This window comes from Gavia stellata, chromosome 5 (assembly GCF_030936135.1).
Source record: "Gavia stellata isolate bGavSte3 chromosome 5, bGavSte3.hap2, whole genome shotgun sequence".
Taxonomy (NCBI): Eukaryota; Metazoa; Chordata; class Aves; order Gaviiformes; family Gaviidae; genus Gavia; species Gavia stellata.
The window spans coordinates 31,671,960-31,688,388 of record NC_082598.1 but is presented as its reverse complement, the minus strand read 5'-3'; the positions used below and the strand labels follow the sequence as shown (position 1 = coordinate 31,688,388).

General features: G+C 42.8%; 2 protein-coding genes across 2 annotated transcripts in view; one reads left to right on the top strand and one right to left on the bottom strand.

Annotated features, from left to right (window-relative positions):
* Positions 1-428: 428 nt before the first annotated feature.
* On the bottom strand, positions 429-9,865 carry PAICS (phosphoribosylaminoimidazole carboxylase and phosphoribosylaminoimidazolesuccinocarboxamide synthase). The gene is made up of 9 exons (XM_059817601.1): positions 9,787-9,865; positions 8,737-8,934; positions 5,888-6,066; positions 5,009-5,188; positions 4,803-4,916; positions 3,411-3,494; positions 3,126-3,306; positions 2,403-2,561; positions 429-1,655 (listed from the first exon to the last, which is right to left on the bottom strand). The coding sequence occupies exons 1-9, from the start codon at positions 9,803-9,805 to the stop codon at positions 1,489-1,491; spliced, it is 1,281 nt and encodes a 426-aa protein (XP_059673584.1). The 5' UTR covers positions 9,806-9,865; the 3' UTR covers positions 429-1,488.
* A 603-nt stretch (positions 9,866-10,468) lies between these two features.
* The window catches only part of PPAT (phosphoribosyl pyrophosphate amidotransferase), a 49,086-nt gene continuing 43,125 nt past the window's right edge, over positions 10,469-16,429 (top strand). Inside the window, exon 1 of the mRNA XM_059817600.1 lies at positions 10,469-10,596. Within this exon, the coding sequence (XP_059673583.1) occupies positions 10,469-10,596 (128 nt within the window). The remainder of the gene's footprint in view (positions 10,597-16,429) is intronic.

Sequence of the window (16,429 nt, the reverse complement as noted above, 5' to 3'; positions counted from 1 at the left end):
TTTTGCTTTAGTGTAAGCTTTGATTAATTTAAAACCCCCTGCACTTAACTCCATAAAGAAAGCAATGCCGAGAGCACTGTTCAGAGCTCTTCTATACAACTACACGTAAGCTGTGGTCCCTTCCTGTGAATGAGAAGGCCAGCAGCAGCATTTAATCCAGTTATTCACACTAAGGGGTAAGCCTGACCTACCACACAATCATAAAGCAGTACCTTAGGAACAAAGCAACACAGCTTCCTGTAACAGTGAGAGACACTTGATTAAGCAGATGAGTATCTTCTAGGAGACTGTCACTCAATACCACTCCATGCAGGTTTTACTGCATAAGCTTTTTACAAGAATATTGCCTAACTTAGGGTCCTGAAGTTATGTACCACAGCTGATAGCTAGTTTGAGTGTAGTTATTCAATAAATCTCCATGAAGAAGCTTTGAATTCAATAGTTTATTTATAATTGTAAAAGCATGTTACATTACATTGAATAATTGCATATTTGTTAGAATCGTACCTACTCAAAAGATTTGTGTGTGCGAAGACAAGACAGTCACACTTAGATTTTCCCCCCCAGTAGTTTGTTGCTTTACTATTTATTCCCCCCTTCAGTTCAGTAAAATTTCCATAGAAACAGATTGAGGAAATATAGAATAGCTAGACTTATTGAAGTGTATGAAGACGGTTTGACAACATCCCATAGGTCCTTTAGAATTATTGAAGGTAGAGATCTGCCTGGTATTTAGAAGAGCAAAGACTGCACTAGGTAAAAGTTACAGCAAACAGGCAACAAGCCTAGTTACAGTTCACTCAAAGCATTAGTATTTATAGCTTGTTATGAACAAGAGAATTGGTGTCAACTTTATCACATCATTCCAGAAGATATCACTGGGGTATGTGTACACACACATACTTAAAAAAAATACATGTATGTATGTTCGTACATTTAAGTAAGGCAGGTATTTATTTCAGGCTCTTAAAACATTTTTCCAGCCCCTTTTCCTATTAATATAGCATATGTTGCCATTTTATTGCTAAAGAAAGCATACCATCATTGCAAGCAGTACAGCATCAGCACTGGCTTTAGTTAGCAGTCCAGTTGAGTTAATAAGGTTCAAGACACACATTATTTCTATGGAAGAATATTACTGTTACAGAAATACAGAAGACTAGTTGAATTCTATTTAGATTGCACCAAATCATTCTCTTGACATAGTGTGTAGTTAACAGTATACACTAAAAAGCAGAACAGCACCATTTTGGAGCAACAGAAAGAGATACCTAAAATACTACTTCCCCATCTTTTACTAAGTTATTATACTAAAAAAATGCACAAAGTAAGGATGAGGACACAGACTTAATCTGCTGCTCTAACAATGCTTTCTTCTGTAAGAAAGGATGCAGGACTTTTGAGCTCATCCAAGCGTAAATCCTAATAGGAATGAATATGCACGCCATTATCTTTGTGTAACTAATAAAAGTTACTTGTTAGTATGACTTACAAGGTGCACTCTCGAAGTTTTTTGTCAGCCTGCTTCAAGGAGATCCAGGTGTTTAACATGTTTGATCGCAGTTTGGCCCACACCAAATGGTTGTTTAACCCAAATATCTGGGCAGCAAACTGGGCCGCTCCTTCAGGTGACAGAGTAGTAGGACAGCCAAGACCTGCAGAGAAGAAAGTGCCACTTACCAAAGGATATTTTATAGTCAACCAAAACGCTGCCACTTACCAAAGCATATTTTATAGTCAACCAAAACACTGCGACTGAAGAACAATTTAAGACGATGTTTGTTTCAGCCTCCAGGAACCACACGATCTAGTTTTAAAGCTACTGAAGTGTCATGTGTTCCACTACTTCTAACATGAGTGCTTCACGGCATTGTAAACCAAAAGGCAGCATACCAAGTGACTCTCCTTATACAGAGGTAACAGACTTCTGGGCCTCCTAGTTGCCAAGCATCCATTCAAGTCAATAACAAAAGTTAAAAAAAAAAAATCATACAGCTAGCAATGCACTGAAGTAATAGAGTTAAGCTCTTACTTACACTGATTGTGGAGAAAGTTATTTTTTGATCTTTGATCATAAGTAAAATGCAGCTCGTTAACTGTGAACAAAATTAACTTATTTAAATTCCCATTAATACTAATGCCAATTTCAAACTGGAATGTTTAGCAAGGATAAGCCAAGGTTTATATCTTTCTAAAGATTATTTCTATATAAACTTTGCTCTGTTTATTGGGCTTTTTGCCATCAAAAAGTCAAAGACTGTATGCAAGACTTTGTTCAGTACTGATCCAGCTACTTTTCCAGCGTTTTGCCATATGTGTGTTTGTCTACATTATGTACACTAGAACAACAGCAAAAATAGAGCTAGGTCAGTACAAGGGCTTAAGTTGGAAGATCATCTTACCGCTGGGTAGTCTGAGAGAGGACCACACATCCTGAGTACCCCAGTCAGCCGAGAGTGGAGGACAGTTGACAACTGGGTAAGCAGTGTTACCAGACATTACTGGCCCCAAACCGTTGCTTCTGCCAGCTACTGCAACAAACACTGTTGGGATTCCATCGCCTGGCGAGGAGGAAGACATTCAGAAATACACAAACACTTTTGAAGAGCTGTCAAGTTTTCTTGGTAAGATAAGAATTTAAATCAAGTATCTTTTTCTCATGGCATCCAAAACAATGAGCAAGAATATTTTCATGAAACAGGCAGGAAAACATGATGGGAGCAATATCTGCCTTCTAAATGACACATAAGAATACTCAGACTCTGCTAGAGAAACTTATCACTCCTTGTTTCAGAAGGGCCAGCATTACCAGCAAGATGCTACAATAAGTGTATTAATATGATCAAGGCTTGGGCAAAGTAGTTCTGGTACTGGGATAAAAGCAGAGGTTAGACTTTGAGTTATAGAAGCTGTGGCTAGGCAGTAGGACAATACATTACTCTAATTGCTCAGTGCAGTCTATCACTTGGAAATTACCTAACGACAGTCGGTTTAGAACAGCTACGTAACAGCTTGGTGTTCTATTTAACAAAATATGGAAAGAGCCCACTCAAATCCTTAAGTTGCCTAGTCATTCTTGAACATGATACAGTTTCAATCCAAATCAGTAGTTCTTTGGCATTTACCTTCATATTCTGCTTTGATCCTCAGGGTTTCATCTGGCCCTTTGTGAGCAGAGGTCACTCTTAACTCACAAGGAATTCCAAAGCTTGCACATGCCTTTTTTATTTTTTCACAGTGACTGAGGTCAGAAGGAGATCCCATCAACACCACAACTCTACCTTGGCTCTTTGTTTTCAGAAGCAACTAGGAAAAAGAATGAAGGGGGGGTGAAGGAAAGAAAAGCAGTCAATAGGATTGAAGACATGCAGTTATCGAAGTCTAGATACATTGTTCATAAAAACAGATACCTCCACTCTTTCTGCAACCCATTCAAAGTTTCTCTTAACCATTTGCAGTGCTTCAGGAGTCACTTCTTTCAGGTCCCGGTAGGACTGAAAAGAGAAAAAAAAAATACTGTAAGTTGATATGTTTTGGGTACACAAAGCACTCATTTTGCTATCATAATTGATAAGAATATCCCAACTGAAGTATTTATGCAGTTTCTAGCAATTCCACAGGAAGGAGAACAGAGACTGCTGCATATATAGGAGAGAGTGGATATGGAAGCAAGGAAGAGCTATTTAATGAAGAACCATCTCAGTAGGTGTAAAAAACCTTCTACATTACAATTCATGGCCATTTACAACATGAAAGGCTTTTGACCATGAAGACATCAAGGTTTTGGAAGCTTTCCAAAGGGTAAATTTAAGGAAGGTCATACAACTTTTTTTAAAATAGATTTGTAAATTACATGATTGCCTGCAATAGCACTGCACTAGCCAACCTAGCTTCCGCGTGATGTTATCATGCACCTTATTTTAGGGAGATGGGCAAAAGCACTAGCAGAGCAATTCACTCAAGCATGCTACTACATAATTCAGTTAAAGTAAACAATAGAACAGTTCTGCTTCCTGATTTAAAAAAGTAATACCCCTCCTCCCCCCCCCCACTCTGAAATCTTCCCTTGTGGCTTATAGCCACTTTCTGTCCCAGGGTCTCTGTTACTAGTCTCAGTGACTGTCACAGAAGCTCCATGGCAGCTGCATTCCCAAACTGGTTCTTTCATAACTACTTCTCTGGTAATTCAGGAGATCTTTGACAAGTGTAATTGCTACAAGTTTAAATATAGGACAACTTTTATTTCAAACTTATGTTTGCAGCCCTCATAGGTGCACACAGTCTGTTAGTAACACTTAGAGACAACTGAATATTGAATTCAAGCTTAACCAAAATAAATGATGAATAGAAGTATCCTCCCTGCAGATCCCTCTTATGTATCACCAGATCTCTATTAGTAGAGGATACCACTCTGAATAAACAGAGAAACTTGGAGGCAGACCTGGGAACCAAAGCTTCTATTCTTCCTACCGGTTTGTTGTCCAACTATTTTATTTTTTGACTTGGTGGGCAGATGATCTTATCATCTGCGGAAGCTCCACGCTTCATTACAACAGCTCCAGTCAACAGTACTGTTGGGCATTCATATTGAAGATGTAAGGCAGAGGATTTTTTCCTACCATAAACCAGATAATCAACTATTTATTGAGAACGGGATTGGACATTAGGTACCCTATGAGCTACTCTGTAACAAGATAAGACTATCTAGAAAAAGCCACTCTGAAAGCGGGTATTTAACTGTAGGGTTTACTTTTTTCATTCTCCTTCCCAACTGACTTAGAAGGTAAAGATTAAAACACTACCTGTTTGTCCTTCTGCTGGCTTCTGTCTCCTGATGGCCACAGTCTCCATGAATCATTATCAATAACATCAGCAAGAACAATTTCTTTTGTCAGAATATTAACACCAAATTCAATCTAAAAAGAGACAGCAAGAAAGCTATTTTAGGAACTATACAGTGATGTATTTCCTGTCAGAACCAGGATCATGAGAAATCAGATTCTTATACCTTCAGGTCTACCAGAGTGCAGTTTTGGGGCTGCCATGATTTTTCCAGGATCTCAAAAATAGCTTGAGTAGAACGAGCCATAATATCCACTTCAGTCTGGCCAATAGTAAGTCCAGCAAAACAGAATTTTGCTTCAATTAGCTGCTCCTCAGACCACTGTGGATCATTATTAGCATCATCCTGTTAAGAAAACCAAAACATACACATCACGTAATTTAAGCTTGCTATAAAAGGAAAATAACCATTAGAAGATAATACTAGGTTTTGTTTTTCAGAAAACAAATACAGGCTTCAAACTAGTATTTTATGATTAGCACTAAAAAAAGTGACAGCAGAACTGAAAAAACTTGCTGTAACACCTGAACATCTTTAAACGCACTTCAAGTTTGTATAGTGCCCCAAGAGTGAGAGGGTATACTACAAACAACACTTTAGGTCATAGTTCACAAGACACCTCTTTTAGCTCACATTCCCAAAGAATTTCAGACCCCTAAGTGACTAGCTAGCTACTTACCCTCACCATACAAGTGCTGTTTTTTTTTTAATTTCTTCAAATATATCAACACATCTGTTTCAACTGATGCATTAGGCTTACGCCTAAAAAGTCCTTATACCTTATAAAACATTTTTCTATTTTATGTACAGTTTGGCTTGTTATTCTTTGATGGCCCTTTGAGCCAGTATTACATTATATGCACTTTAGACAAAACAGCCATTGGACAAGAATGCAAGAAAACATTAGGATGGCAAAACTACCAATAATAAGAGGATTGGTCAGCCACTAGTGCTACTTGCTTTATTTGTCAGCATTTTAAAGGAGATAATACAGAGTTCTAGCTCTGTTTAAGTTTGATTAGCATCACAGGAAAGGAAACTCACCTTGTAAAACATCTCAATTTTGGGTGGGTAAAACTTATATCCTTCTTTGACACCAGGGTTTCTTTTGAGGAAGGAGCCAGTAGCAATTCTTCTGCACACCCATTCAATTGGGATCATTTCACAGTGAGCTGCTATGAATGCTGTGTCACTCTGTTTCCTGACAAAAGCAGTTTTGATTCCTAAATATAAAGATTAGCTTAGTTCCATTAATAGGCATGCTCCACAGTTGAAACAAGAGTCAAACATCTTTAGTTTTAAGTACAACTGAATCTTGTTCTTCTCTGAACTTAAGGGACACATTGAATCTCTTCAGGGTATTTTAAGCCCGCTCTGGCCTTGCAAAAGGCAATCAATGCTGTCATCTTCCACAAGTCATTAGTTTTGACAATTTTATCACACAGCACTCACTTGTAGCTCACAACCTTATGCTCTGATCAGAAATCCTATTCTTGCAAATAACTTTGTTCACAGAGGTTTTAAAAAAAAATAAATCTTTCCCTCAATGGTTTGTTTTTAAACAAAAACTTAGCAGCAACCAAATACCCAACCATGCTCTCTGGTGGAAGATCCATCATACATGGAACAGTAATTGGAGGCTTTCAAAGGAGTTAGGGAAAGGCAGCAAAATATAAAAGCATGGTAGTCTTTACTACTTTGTTTATTAAAGGAGGATAGGGCAGGGAAGAGAATGGCTTATTCCTCCCTTCCGTTATGAACTCACATTTATTTAGAACACCAGACCGCAGTGATTTATTGGGCAAAAGACATTAATACACAGAATCGCATGCATACACACAGACCTGCTGCAGCAAATCAACCTTCTTACATAATTCTAAGATGACCCCATATTAAACAGGGACAGCCAACAGGTGCAGATAGCCACTGTAAATTCAGAATGGCTCTTTTTCAATTTCACTCCTGAAGAAAAGTCCCACCTTTCTCCCCCCAGGGCAAGACAACTGCCAAGCCCAGTTGGCATCTGCCAGAAACAGAGAACAAAGGAGCTGCATCCAGTCAAACCAAGAAGTACCTCTATTCCATTCCACTTCTAAAGCCATAAAGGAAGAACTAAAGCCTTAAAATATAGTATTAACATTGACTCTTCAGATTTTATTGCACTGCCCTCAAGGGCAGAATGATTTAAATAATCAACTGTGTATTAAGTCACTTCTAAAACCAGGCATTAGGGCCCCCACATGGTTTACTACTACATATTTCATCACTGCAAATGCATGCTTTTGAAGGGCTGACATTAACTCCATTATAAAAGGGAGAGAAACTTTAACAGAACTTTGTAAATCATCACCTTTGGAAGAGTAGGTTAAGAAGAGTTGCGCAAAGCAAACAAACTACTTGTACAATAAGACATTCATGTTATCTGCAATTTATGCCAGTCAAACAACCAAACTGGAGAACCCCGAAACTTCTTTTGTTGCTTTAAAATGCAGCTGCGGTTTATTCTGTGTATTTTTCCATAGCACCTGAAGTTACTGAGTACAAGCCATTTAAAGATCTTAGATGTCTACAGCATGGCTTCTTCACATTTAAAATTTTTATCTGTAGGATATTAAGTATTTTGATTGTTATCTTAACTACTGCCCATTTAAGAATCAGGCAAAACATCTCATTAATTGTTCCTAAATGAAAAATAGTAGTTTTAAGTCAACTGCAAATATAATCAGAAAGAACTTGGAAGCTTCTTTGTACTGTACGCACAACAGGCTTCCCAAGAAAGCCAGTGACTGAGGATTATACTGAATGACTTGATCACACTTTCTTCTTTTCCCACTGATCCATTTACAAAATATCTTTATCATCTGGGCCCATATTTTAAGAACTACTTGCACAGAAAAACAGGTAGATACAATTCTACAGAAAACATCTTTCTCTTCCCCACATATGAAACATGCTAGGACTTTACTGTTTGACCAAGATCTATTATAACAGATAATAGAATTTTTAGTAAAATGTAGAGAAACTGGTACTCAGCTGGGACTTGAAGAAGTCTTTGTGCGAATGCTTCAAAGTACACTGAGCGCGCAGCTATGAACAGTGCAACCAAGTTTACTGGTGCCTGCATGTTAGCAGACTCAGGTTAGAAACCCACTAGCTCCAATTCCTCTTTGGAACTTGCAAACTCCTCAAAGACCCTTCGAAATGCTCTCTCAAACATAGTGGCTCCATTTTTGGAAGTGTGGTGCAAAACTTACTTGAGCAACTCAAATTTTTAGTCTTCTAAAGTAAACATTAAGTTCCCAATACATTAATACAGACCGATATGAAGACTGTATCACAAATGCATGCAAGTGTTTAAGTACAAAGCATACAGGAATTTTACATTGCTATAGCACACACAACTGAGAAGGGAAGAAAACCCACACATAAAAGAATACTCTAATTTTGTGTGTGAATGTTAAGAGACAAATTTCACACAGCTTAGACGTAGCCTGTTAGCACCACTAGCTAGCAGTGACTTCTATGCAGGCAGATGTAGTAAGAAAGGCAAGATGCATCCAGTCCGGTATTACAGGCAAGGGGGCGTGGGGGTAGGGAAGAACTGACAAAAGTAGAGGGGAAGATTAGGGGTGTGTCCAAACAAGCAGGACAAACTATTGCAGTGTTATCTGAGATTAGAAGATCACTTCAGATAGTCTCATCTTCCAAATGAACAAATTACCCACCCAGCTTTGTAATACCAGAGGGAAATCTGTAACTAAAAACTAACAGCAGAGACACTCAAAAAAACCCAACCATCAGAGCCTCAAGGCAGGATAAACCAATACATAGAAACAATCCTGTTTTGTAACAATACCTGCATCAGGCATGTATTCTACCTTTGAAATACTTACCAGCTTCTTGAAGCAACTGAAACACACAGCTAGTTGTTGTATTGGAAATGGCAGCCTTCCCTTCCATTCGGTCCTTCCTGGCTGCATTTCCCGCTGTTATTTGGTCTTTTGACTGCATGAGAACACATCCCGGGATATCTGGCAGCTCGTACACTTCCTTCGTTTTACCTTCATTAACTTTTTTACCAAGTTTCAGGTCTTGAGAAAGAAAATTATCAGTTTTAGATTGAAAGAAGTTTTCTACTTCTGCACGTAAGCCCACCAAGTTCGCATACTTCATGCGCTGTTGCGTGCAAGGTGAGACCCAGCAGGATCCCACGTTGCCGTCAGTGACCACGAAGAGCACGCTAAGCCCCCATCTACAGGGCAATTTGGCCAGGTTTCCCTCCGAGCAGCGAGGGCGAAAGCAATCGCTCAAAACGCCTGCCCACGCAACTCCGGCACCACGAGGGATGCGCCGGTTAAAGGCGGGCAGCTTCTCGCTCAAAGCAGCCGTGCACACCTCCGGCCACGCTCACCTCCGCACCAGTACAGTTTTTCACTCGCCGCTGCCGGTCGGGAGGTGCCGTCTGAGGCGGCGCCGGCAGAAGCCGCGCCGCTTTTACCGATTTATTTTTTATTTTTTTTTTTTAGTTTCGGGACAAACCGAAGCGCAGAAAGCCAAACGGCGCGGGTCGGCAGCGGCCGCCGCCCGGAGCGGGAGGGGGTTAAAGCTTCGGCTCTAACGTGTTCACCTGCCCCTCGTCGCCTCTCCTGCGGGACGGGGCGCAGCTGGGCCCCCCCTCAGGCTGGCGCGCGGCCACCCACAAAAAAAACCAACCAACCAACAAAAAAAACCCCAAAAAACCAAAAAACTTTGCGGGGAAAAGTTCGCTCCCAAGCACCTACACCCCAAGTCCGGCTGAGCGGGAACCGGCCCCTCGGGAGCGGCGCACCCCAACCCCCCTGCCTGACCGTTACCGGATCCCCTCAGCGCTCAACGGCCGCGGCGCGCGGGCCGCCCCCTCACGGCTTGCCCTGCCGGGGGTGGGGTGGAGGGCAGGCACTTACCTGATGCTGCGGGGGCCATGGCTATGGCGGCAGGAGCGGGAGCAGACACCTAGGGCACAGAAGAGAGGCTCAGCACACGCCGCCGGCTCCCGCCGCCGGGGTAAGAAGGGGCCGGCGGAAGGGGCGGGCAGGCGGGTCAGCGGGCAGCGGCGCCGCCCGCCAATCGCCGCCCAACGCCGCGGGGACGGCCCGCATCCCTCTCCGCCCCGCCAAGACCCCCGGGCGAGCCCCGGCCGGCTGCCTCCCCCCGCCCAACCACCGCCACCCCCGTGCAAACACGGCCCCGGCCCACTTCCCGGCCAATGCCGGCGCCGCGCCGCGCCCGGCCCCCGACTCCCCGCGCCCCCCACCCCACGGACAAACACCCCCCCCGGCCTGTTGCGCCCCGCGGGGGCAGCGGGTCCGGGGTCGCGGGCCTGGCTGGAAGCGGGGGAGGGGGCGGGGAGGGGACGGGCGAGGCGGCGGTGTGGGGGCCGGGGGCGCCCCCCCGTATGTAAATGAGGGAGGCCGCGCCGGCAGGCTACCGGCGGCCCCGCGCGGCGCGGCGCTGTTGGCTGCGCGCGGCGCCGGCAAGAGCGCGCGGGAGCCGCCACAGCGGGAGCGGGAGCGGGACCGCGACCGGGAGCGGGGCCGGGGCCGCCCGCCGGGGCCGCGCCGCCCGCCGCCACGTGCCGCTCGCGCCATGGAGCTGGAGGAGTTGGGCATCCGGGAGGAGTGCGGCGTGTTCGGCTGCATCGCCTCCGGCGTGTGGCCCACGGAGCTGGACGTGCCCCATGTGATCACGCTGGGGCTGGTGGGGCTGCAGCACAGGTAAGGGGGCGGGGGGCACGGGGGTCGGGATCGGGCTGGACGGGGCCACCGTCCGAAACCGGCGTCTCTGTGGCGGGCCGGGCCGCGGCGGCTGCCCCGGGGTGGTCGGGGCCCCGCGCCGGCACGTGCAGCCGGGAGGGCCCCGGCTCGCCGGCGGCGGAGGGAGCGGGCTGGGAGGGGAGGGGAGCGGCGCGGCGCGGCCGGGGGCCTGCCCGCTCCGGAGCGTCCCGTCGCTCCCTCCCGCTCCGCGCCGGCGGGGAGCTCCGGCAGCATCCCGGTGGCGAAGCGCAAGGAACGCCCCGCCGCCTCCCGCCCTCCCGGGCCGGCCCCGCCGAAGGAGCAGCTCTCGGACGTGCTTGGGACCGCGGCTGCATCTCACTTAAGCCGCATCCGCTCCGGCTGCCGGCCGCCGTGGGGAGCCGCGCTGCCGGCCCGGGCGTGCGCACGTCCCGCGCTGCTCGTGGGCCTGCGTGTGCGGAGCCCGCGGCGTGGCCGCGCAACCGGGCGGCGGGGATGCCCCCCGCTCATCGGCTGCTGCGCCCGCCGCCCCGTCCCAGGCACCCAGCCAGCCGGCCGTCATTCTCCGCGTTACTCGAGATGCTTGTGTTGAAGTGTAATTCAGACAAATCGAGACTACCGACACGGAGTGGTTCTTAAGAATCTGCAGGCTCCTACGAGCCATAGTTGTTTAGATTCATCACCATGATATAATAAAACTTCTTTTCTACCTGATATGTCTATGGCAATGTAAAACAGACTAGATTCACTGTGATCCATGTGGATGCAGAGCTGCAGAATGAAGTTTGGGTTCTGCTTCCATCTGGTATTCAAAGTAATAATGTTATGCACTGACATAAACTAATCATTTTTTCAGTGGTGCCATCAAGGTATATCCTTGTGGGAACACATGCACAGCCAAACACGCACATGCCAGTTTTGTAGGACATGCTAGGCTTCTGTAGTACAAACACCTATATACTATGCTTAACTTTCCATTTGCAAAAAGTTTGCTAAATAATCACATCCCTGACAGTCTGGGGAGCTGGGCTTCTCTAAGTACACATGTACTGAATAGATAAAATTATATGTTCTTTGTATTTTTGAGGTCACAGACATGTGAACGTTGCTCTGAAATTGTTTTGGACCATCAACAGAAAACTGTTTACATTGAGATTTTCTGTTTATTACAGCTGAGTCTCATATACTTTTACTGGTAAAATGCTGCATCCCTACATGACTCATATACTAATAATTTTCTTTGGGTTGCAGGTGTATCATTCCTAAACTATATATATTTGTCAGTGTCCATCAAAAATGTTTTTATTGGGAGTGATAGAGCTGCAGAATCCAAGGAACAAAGCCATGTAATCAACAGTCTCATTTTAGGTTGTGCCATTTTTCTGTGAAGAGGTTGGAAAAAAATCTTACCTAATTTGTGCTTACACAGTTACACTGGTGGACCTGGAGTTTCTTAGTTGGAAATAAAATGACTGATGTATTTTCATTACTTTGCAGCTTATTATATGAATTTTCATTGCAATTTTATTTCATGATTTTTCAATACACGTTTTTTCTTCTTTTTTTTTCTGATGGGCACTTGACAAGTATATTTGATTTCTTGATGGGCTCTTTAATACCAAATATCCCCTGTGGAAGACACAACTATAGACAGTAATACTAATGTTGTGATTGAAACTGTAAGCAATTCACAAGTTCTACAGGAAGATACACACCTAAAGGCATATATGCACTACTTCTGATTCTGATCTTCTAACTCAATAATTGTTAAAATTTTTAAGGGATGCTTTCTTAGAAACATAAACATTATTGCATCTGTAAAGTGAAACAGTCTGTTCAATTAGGTACACCTTTGCAAGCACTCAATAAAATTCCATTAAATAGCTGAGATGTTAATGTTCCCATTTCCTTCTTTAATGTTTCTCTCTAACCTCTTTTTTTCCTACTGTGAGATGTAGAAGAAGTGGCATCCCTATCAGGAAGTAATAGGATAGCAGCTATTTTTCTTCCTTCTTTTTGGAATGTCTCTTGAAAACCAGAATTAAGATTTAGCATTAACTGTATCAGTAAATTTCATTAAGCCTGTTCTTTTAAACTTAAAAACCAAGAAGTGTCTCTTAACCCTATTCCTTTAAAAATAAGTAAGTATGAAAGAGAGGTATGATAAATATTAATGGGCAGTCCCAATCAGGCCTAAGTGACTAACAGAAGTTTGATTGGCCATCAGTCCTTAGACCTCACCTTCAAATTAGTAAGGATGTTTAGGTAAAGACTACTGGCCTTAGATACTCATAGGCATGTTCTTTTATATGCAAATTAGTCATGTGCGATAAATCAAATTACAGAATTTGGCCCTTAATTCATCTTAGATTTTAAAAATCAGAATATTCAAGCATGGCATTATCAAACTGCATTTTTGAGATGGCTGATCCACAAAGAAGAGGCAGCTGTTGGGAACGCGTTATCATTTCTAATCTTTGAAATCTTATCTGTATACATAAAGATCGAGAGTATATGTTCCATGCCACAAAAGCATGCAGCATAAATTCTTTGTGCTTTATGTTCTGATACAGCTGGTTGCAGCAATGTGAAGGACTTTGCTGTTCCTGATAAATGGCCTAAAACGAGTTGATAGTTTGTATTACAGTGTTAAAAAGATACTACAGCACTGGAGAGATTTACTTCAGTGAGTATGTTTGTAACTGAGAACTTGAAACTCAGTACTCTGGATCAAGCCACCACAATATTTAAGTGTATTCAACGGCATGTTTTGGGTGGTGCTCGTTGTTTCACTGAAACTATTCTGCATGAAAAATCGTACAATGTGTATTTGTAAGCAAGGTTCTGGAGTGTGCCCACAAGTAGGCACATCATGAAAGACAAAAGATAGACTTGGAATTTCACTATCTTGACATAAGCCACAACTTTTAAAGTTTTTTTTTTAAATTAAAAAGCAGCTGCTAGATTGTTGAGGCTTAAATTCACACTCCTTTGTAGCAGAAGTTAGAACGTGGCTTTTTATTGTTTTTTACTTTAGAATGGTGAACTGTGAATTAAAATGAAAACCAGTGTATTCCTACTCACAGGCTAATCAAGGCCTTCCACATGCTTAGAATATTGTACCAATTTAACGTGAGACAATTTTAAAGTGATTTTCATCTGGCTTTAACACATTTTACAGTTATGTTAGCAGTGAATTCTCATTACGTTTGAAACTTTAGAGCTGCTAAAGCTAATGTTGTTACTCTGGCATCAGCCTTAACAGGGCTTAAAGCTGGATGTTCTAAATCACCATTACAATTTGTAAGCCAGGGAACAAAGTCACTGCAAAATCCACTGACAGCATGCCAAAATCGAGTCAGAGGATATTGGTAAGGAGAAAACTTTCTTGGGGGCGGTGAGGGAGAGAGGAGGAGTACTTTGAGTTACAAATCTATTAAACGTCATTTGAGTCCTTGACCAGGACAAATTTGCGAAGTTAATCTTGGAACAAGTGTGATTTCTGTTAACTTTTTGCAAAATTCCCTGGAAAATATTTTTGGCAGTAATACTGTGTACTGAAACGCGAACGTATCCAGCTTTGTACTGATTTTTAGGACAGGTCTTTAAAAGGCCTCATCTGTGCGTGTGGAAGTCCTATTAAGTCAGGGAATACTCCTTGTCCCAACTCAGCTGGGTCTAGGTATGGAATTTGTTACAAGAATCATAGTAAATGGAGAGTGCAGGCTTGGCCAGCATGCTTTTTTGATACCTTCCCTGTTATTATCCACTATTAAAACCCACACAAGAGAACCCAAATAATCACCAGTGTAAGTTAAGAATTTTTACTTCTCTTTCAATCTAGTAAAATTACTGATTGCTTCCCATTAGCCATCCTGCCAAATATCTACACTCAATATAGCATAATGAAAGTGTGTATCTACATTTTATATACAACCTCTTGGCTACAAGATAGATTTTTTAAAAGTCTATTTAGCAAGCTATTGGTATCCTGTCTCACACCGTGAATCTTTCAAAGAAAAAGCTTGAAATTGCAATAGTGTTTGGATGGGAATTTTCTGAGGAGCATGGATACGCTACAGGTAATGATCCTGATAATTTGGTATGTAACATATTTACCTCTTCATTTCGTCTCACGAGCCCATTATGAGTTCAGCAGATCCCCCATCCCCAGATGCAAGAACTGCAGTGTTAAATGTTTTAATTGTCTAAATGCCAAATTTTGTAATTAACGATATTTCTATGTAAATTCCCTATGGAATATACTGGGTAAGATGTTTGTCTAGCTAGTGATTGAGCCTGTATGCTGTTTTACCAGAACATTCATGTGGTATGTGCTGGTAAAACATTCCTTAGTACTTTCACAGGCACTTGCTGAATGTGGATATAGTAACACTTTATCTTTTAGTTCTATCTTGCTTTTCCTTTGTAGACCATTCTGTGCTGCTAGGTGCTGACAGCCCAGTTTAATTACATGCCACAAAGCTTACTCCTGCAGGAAGAGAGGAGGAGCGAGACGGTTTTGCAGTGGTGAGCTGTTATATCCGCTCGGTTGTTTTACATAACTTCCTGTAGGGCTCAGGTTCCTGCATGCTCGTTTTCAAAAGTGAAGATAAGCCAGATTTCCATTCTAACCAAGTTCAAATCTCTTAGATGTACATGTCACAAAATGCAGTTTGGTCTCAGCTTTTATCTCTGGATATGGAGTAACCAACTGGAATGAGATAATGTAAGAAGGAATGGAAAAAACAGGAGGGAAGTGCTGATAAACTGTATATAAAAGAGGATGTTTCAGAGACAGCCATTATGTTTATTGTGGCCGACAGACTTTCCATTACGTTGACCTAGCCGTAGAGTTGGGGTGAGACTGTTCATTTTTCTTCACATTGACTGTAGTTAAGTCATCCATGTAGGCATGATACAGCTCTCCAGTAATTTTCACAGGATTGCTCTGTTGGTTTGTCTGCCCATACCTTAAATTTGAGTCTAATGCATGGAAGGAGGTTCATGCTGGGTAGTTCAGTTCAAATAAACTGTCCTGACTGCTCTTTCTGCCGTGTCTTACACTACTTTCCTTGGACTTAAAAAGAGCAGGGTTGTTTGGAGGGGCTTTTTATTACTTTAGTTTTAATTTAAATCAGTTCTGTCAATTGGTTAACCACTTGGCCACATGAGTGCTTGTGCCAGCACAAAGGAGACCTTGCTGCAGAAGGAACAAAGGGTGAGAGTCTGGAGGGAGAGTCTTTTAAGCCAACAGGGATACTGATAGTTCTTGTGGATGCACCAACAATGCAGGCATTTCTGCTCCCTGAAGCGCATTCTCCACTCATTTGGCCCAAATATAGTTTGGTCCACCAGGAAATAATCTAAATGGGGCATTCAGAGGACTTTCCAGGGTAACAGCCCTATCAAAGATGTGTAAAGTGATCCATTCATCTCAGTGAATGAGTGTGCTTTAGAGAAGAATGGAACTTTTTAATGTAGGTCAGAGTGGTGATTGCTCCATTTATCTGCCACACCTCAAAAATTTCAGTATTGCCATTTGCAAACTGGAGAGGAGACAGATTTGCCCTCACAGTAATCTGAATGGCCCCCTGGTAATAGTGCAGATATTTGAGGAGGGAGAAGAGCAAAGATCTCTGTTATTTATAGGATTGCTCCTCTTGCCATCATTGCTTGGTGTTGGTTTTGATTTTTAAGCTGAATCATTTTCATGATGTAATTTATATTAAGATTCCCAGGAGCAGTTACATGGAAACAACTTGGTTCGGCCTTTCTGCTAAAAAGGAACCATGTTGTGGATCTATGTCTAAGG